At 42.8% G+C, this 6,000-nt stretch overlaps 1 protein-coding gene across 2 annotated transcripts in view; it reads right to left on the bottom strand.

Moving 5' to 3' along the window:
* Positions 1-435: 435 nt before the first annotated feature.
* AMPD2 (adenosine monophosphate deaminase 2) overlaps positions 436-6,000 on the bottom strand; it is a 62,442-nt gene continuing 56,877 nt past the window's right edge. For both annotated transcript variants that reach the window (XM_083357800.1, XM_083357799.1), the window contains exons 17-18: positions 5,086-5,196; positions 436-3,787 (exon numbers count right to left, since the gene is read on the bottom strand). In XM_083357800.1, coding sequence (XP_083213926.1) covers positions 3,572-3,787; positions 5,086-5,196 — 327 coding nt within the window. In that variant the 3' untranslated portion in view covers positions 436-3,571. The remainder of the gene's footprint in view (positions 3,788-5,085; positions 5,197-6,000) is intronic.

The raw sequence follows: 6,000 nt of genomic DNA, 5'->3' as shown, positions 1-6,000 counted from the left end.
TCTACCTAACTCAACTAGGGAATTTTAAGGGTGACCCAGAGGAAAATTTCAATTTATAATCTCATGGTACATTTTTTTTCAGACATAGTCACAAGTACACATGTGCAGACCCCCCCCCCCATGAAGTAAGAAAAACAGCGTATCTCCCACTGCCTTTGCCCTGTGTGGAAACCCTCCAGAAGTATTAGAAGAAGAAATACTTCTTCATGATGCTAACCATCCTCTCCAAGAAAAGACTGACAGGTGTGTGTGTGAAGGAGCTATTAAATCATACTTATTAAAAAAAATTAATTTTGATGTCTAGAGATAACTGTTACCCAGAGGATGAATGTTCCTTCTTCAAAATCCAGCCTTGGAGAAAAGTGATCTTATTATCTGCCTGGAAGCCCAACAAGGAGGAGAAATGGCTTCAATCAGGAATACAAAGACTCAGTTTACTTAAATAATCTTTAATGGTGGATCATGCTCTTATTTCAGAAGATTTCTAACAGCACAGACAAGCCTAGAGTTCATCCAAGGTACATATAATAGCCAGGTGAGAGGAAGGTACATGTGATTGCTAAAAGGAATACCAGTTTCAATTCTGACAACAAAGCAAAAACTAACATGATGTAGATCAAAGGCAAAGAGAAGAGAGAAAATGAGAGATGCAGGGGGGGGGGCGGCAGTTTATGTTTCACTTCAGTTCAACTGATATGCCATTTCTTCCTGGAACCATGTGTTGGACCAAACCGTTAGAGATTGACAAGGCATCCATGCTGGCTGAAACAAAGGCAAGACAGCTCTATTGCAAAACTGCTTGGGAGACAGTAAAATTCCAAGCAAAGCACGAGGGGGGGGAAGGGAAATTACCCAATTACCTTGCCATGCCATGAAGGTGAAATGCCAACTAGACAGGCTTTAAAGAACGGTTCCTTTTTCTTGGATGTGACCCTCAAAATAATGACACCAACTGTAACGAAATGTTTCTTCCACAGTTAACATGAAAAAAAGCAACCTATTTAGTCTTGGTGCACTCCATGAATCTCTTTAAGCAGACATTTGTTACAACCCTCAGATTTTGGCCACAGCACCTAGAGCAGCCTTCAACTTGCTCACTTCTAACTGTGCTGGACACGATTTCATGCAGCCATGCTGGTTGACGATTATGGGCGCTTTAGTCCAACGTATCTGGACAATGGCAGATTGAGGTAGTCAAACTTAGAAGAGGCCGGCATCAACAAGCTTCCGGTTCACTCTAGAAGCATTCCTTGCTATCTACTCACCTCAAGTTTAGAAATGTATTTCCCTTTGTACAGAATCTGCTTGCAATAGTAAGATCACATGCTATTGGCGGCAACTGGGAGCAAGAACAAGGGAATTGAGTGTCTATTTATATAAGTAACATTTGTCTAATAACCTGAAGAGAGTGAGCAGAGTCTGAAGTTGGTTTTGTACCTCAGGAGAGGGGCCCAGAAGAGATTTCCAAATTATGACCGATGGCACACTCATTAATAGGATGACAAGTATTAAAGGTTGCACATGAATGGGAGTCAAAAGCTGTCAGAAAGTAGATTCCTTAGTCAGAAACTTGTACAGACTGTCCTGGGTACGGCTGGCCTTTCAACTATAAAACCTTCCAAGGTGCAGAACTAAAAAGGCTGACCTGGAAACGACTTAGATCTACTTTCTTCTTCCATGACTTATTAGATATTACTACTCTACAGAGTTTCAAAGAGTGGAAGTTGCTATATGTTGTTTTCTCCAGATGCGTTATCTACTCACTGCAAAAGGCTTCATGCTAGTGCCAAAAAGTGACTGCACAGAAGCCTGTCCAGGCATTTCTATGGCTTTTCTTCCTGCTATATGTGAAAAAGTGGTTTCTTCTTCCACATGCAATGGTCTCTATTGCTCCCAAACCCAGCGACAGACAGAAAGAGAGAGGGAGGGAGAGTCAGGTGTAACAAGCACTTTGAATCTTCTTCATTCTAACCAATCCAAACAATTTCCATCTCTGCATCAGACATTGGAACAGTGGGAATGCAATAGAGGTGGGAATGATCTCCCAACCTGGGGAAACACACACACTCAACTAAATTTTAAAACAGCAGTCTAAAAATGAGGCAACACTGCCAGAGTGTATAAACTCTTCTTCAATGGATAGTGATTCTGCTCTAACACCCTCTCCTCCTGCAACTGCACCATTAACTCTGTAGGGGAACAAAATGCTATCATTCCTGAGCTAGTAGCAACTTTGGGAAAGTAGATGAGACCCAATAAATGGCTTAATGCAACTCCACCTATCCTCCCACCCCAATTGCTGACGAGTGTCACTGATCCAATCAGGCTTAAAATTACTTAAAAAGTTTGCTTTAAAAACAACTGATCTCAGACCTCTTTCATCATTTCCATTTTGAACCTGAGATATATAATTAATAACAATCATAATCATTACTCCTAAACTCCTTCCATGCCAGGCAGGTATCTTGGCTCCAAGGCTTTCCTCCATGAATCATTTTTTTCAGTGCCAGAATCATCTTCAATCTCCTTGCTACATTAATAACTGGACTGAACCTCTTTTACAATACTTGGCACAGAGGGAACCCAAGAGTTTTACAAAAGATACAGAACAAATTATTTGTCATGCTACCAACAATACCTCTATTATCTCAAGTCAACTTTGCCCCTGACAGCGCAGAGTTGTCCACCTTTAAAGCATGGAGGGAATCAAAGATTAGTGCTTTCCCTGAGCCAAAAAAAACCAAACGTTATTGGGTTTTGAAAGGAAATGACAGGCAAAGAATCTGTCTCTTGCCCCACTTCATACTAGAGAGTCTTTCTCAATCTTGACAACATTAAGATGACTAGATGTCATTACTTTAAGATGTCATGCTGGCTGGGGAATTCTGGGAGTTAAAAGTCCAGACATCTTTAAAAGTTTCCATGGTTGAGAAACACTAGACTAGAGCTTAACACTGAAAAACAGAGACTCCTGCATAGTGGGATTGACAACAACGCACTGCCCTGATGGCAAAACACAGGGCTGGTTCCAGCCTCTCAGAGTTGCTTGACCAGCCAATGTGAACCCCCTGAAACAAAAGCGAGGTAGTGCAAGGCACCCCCAGAAGACTTTGGCCCTGGCAGATGTTGCTCAGGATACATGTAGACATGCTGGTGTTTCTTTTTGTCACCAGACAAATGTATTCACATGCTAGGACTTCCAGAATTTATTCTGCAGTTCCTTTCCACCTCTTTGGCCTTGGCTCACAAATGATCTGACCAGCCTTTCCATTCACACTACAGATGCTTTGCTTGGTTCCTGGATCTGAACCCTGGAGACGCTTCTAACTATTCCCCTTTCAGGAGACCCCAGCAGATTACCATGTGCAAAAAAATCATGGAAACCTTTTCAAGAGATACTGAAGGAAACACACACACACACACACACACGCACACAGACGAAACATGAAAGTAGAAAAGTCTCTGAGATGAGGGAGGTGGATGGTCAGGCTCTCTTTGCGCTCACAGAACAGCCCCAGCTAGTCAAGCCAGGGTAGGGCTGAAAGGAAGACCGATTATCAACGAGTCTCTTTCAGCAAGAATCCCGGATGGAGCTGATAGTCAGAAGGTCTTCCTCCTGGATGGTCTCCAGCATCTCTGTCTGCACAGCCTGGGTGATGAGAGTCAGCTCCTGGGAAAGGGTCTCATAGCGATAGGCTACCCGGATATCTGGCACATTGGTACGACGGATATCATTGCCTTCAGGCCCCTCCTTCAGGTAGTTGGGACCAAGCCAGTAGCTCTTCACCTGAGGGACAAAAGCAGAAACCAATCCAGGGTTAAGACAAAGGGTTAAGACAAATGTTTCCACTGGAACATTTGAAGACGAAAACATTAATGAAGGATAGAGTATAATTCATAGTCACTCCGAGAATGAGATGGTCAGTTTCTAAATTTAATAAATAAATAGTTTTAAAAACAAAACAAGAGCCAATACCAACAATACCTTGCTGTTTCTCCCCCCTAGCCCCCTCCCCACACATGCAAACTAATAGAACAGCCCCCATTCATTCATGGGTCTTAAATTCTCGCCCTGTGTTCATTTTAGTGCTTCTCTGGACTTTTGTCTAGCAAAGAATTGTACAAATAGCTCAAATAGCATCCCACACCCCTAGAAAGGCTACCCTTCATTCATTCCATGAGAACAAGAAATCTTAGTAGAGGCACAGTGGTACTACAGTGGCAAAGTCAGATAAAGTCTTGGGACAGGCATTTCTGCTTTTGGTTCCTGGTTAAAACTGTCAGAGAAAAGGCTTAAAATACCCCTCTTATTTTCATTTCTGTTCATCCAATGTGCTAAGTTTCACTGGGATTTTGATCAAGAGTTGAATGCCTCCTGGAATTTTACAAGATGTATCAAGAATAAGTTTATCATGCCCTATTACTGTATCGAATTCCCTGGCATCCACACACAAGTAGGCTGCCCTAAGCTTAGAACAAACCAACGATTTGGGGATGTATAGACAGCCTTTGGGGGAAAACCTACGGAAAACTAAAATCAGCTTAATAAGGACTGAGCAGAATAAGTAAGAATATAAAGGCAGCTATTATATACCCGGGAGCAGGGAAGGACTAAGCAAAAAAGGGCACAGCAGATATCGGCATTCTGAATTCCACCCACTTGAAGACAAATTAATTTTGAACTTCATAATCAGGTGGGTGGCTACCTCAACTGCTGAAAGGATGACATCTGCAGAGGTCTTTATGGAAACTTCCCCCCCCAACATAAAATATATTCCTTTCCAGCCTAATTTTCTACAACTGCTATGACTCTTTCAGAACAAAGACCGGTCTTTTGCTGCAGATGGAAACAAGGGAAGGGGGGACTTGGAAATGCTTTCTTCAACATGAGCCCTGAGTCATCTTCTTCCCTTGAGTACAGACTTGGTTGAAGAGGAGGCCGCCTGCAGGTTTTATGTTTTCGACACAAAACAGGCTGGTTCCCATGAATAAGTCTCCGTAAATCCCCTCCCTCTGAACTTCAGAGCATTATTTGGGCAGCTCATAGCCTGAAGTCAATCACTTTCACAGAAGATTCTACATTACCTTGTGGGAGAAGCCACTCATAAGCACACTGTTGCGTGCAAGTTCACACATATCGCAGGAACTGAGCTTCCAAACCTGTGTGGCAATGCTGTACTCTTCCATCAAGGGTTCCTGGAAGCGATACTGACAGTCAGACCCAGATAGATACATGCAAACAGAATATTAACAAGCAGCAAAATATGATACAGGACTGGTTTCAGGAACTGAAAAGTCCAGAGCTATAAGCTAGATTGGGAAGTGGAGAATTATCCCAGAACAGGGGTCAGCAACCTGAAACAGTGAAAGAGCCACTCGGAACCGGTTCCCTCACAAAAGGAAAAACTGGGAGCCGCAAAAAATGTGTGCACATGCGCATATATGCGCGCATGTGCAGAACAGGGTTTGACTGAAGAGTGGAGCCAAGGCGAGATATGCACCTACCCTGCATATTTGAATTGATTGGTTGAACTTTTTTAGTCCCACTTTTTTTTTTTTGGACTGCACATGTCAGAGGACTGGGAGCCGCATGCGGCTCCGGAGCCGCGGTTTGCAGACCTGTGTCCCAGAAGAAGGCAAACCACTTCCACATCAGGACAAAAATCCAGCCTCAGTAAGGCGTGAAGCTTGATTTCAAAGCAAGTTTACTTTTAATAAAAAACTGAGCAGAAAGCATTTCCAGTATTTTATCTCTGACGGATAAATTGGAGAACAACATGTGCCTGGGATAAGTGAAAGATAAAGTTAGTCCTTGACTTATGACCACAATTGAGGCCAACATTTCTGTTAAGTGAGACGTTTGTTAAGTGAGTTTTGCCCCCATTTTACAACCTTTTTTTGCCACAACTGCTAAGTGAATCACTGCAGTTGATAAGTTGGTAACCCGGCTGCTAAGTGAATCTGGCTTCCCCATTGACAAGGTTGCAAAAGGTGATCACG

The sequence above is a fragment of the Vipera ursinii genome (genome assembly GCF_947247035.1).
Source record: "Vipera ursinii genome assembly, chromosome: 3".
In the NCBI taxonomy this organism is placed as follows: Eukaryota; Metazoa; Chordata; class Lepidosauria; order Squamata; family Viperidae; genus Vipera; species Vipera ursinii.
Note: the sequence above shows the minus strand (reverse complement) of the source record. Positions and strands in the feature narration are given on the sequence as shown.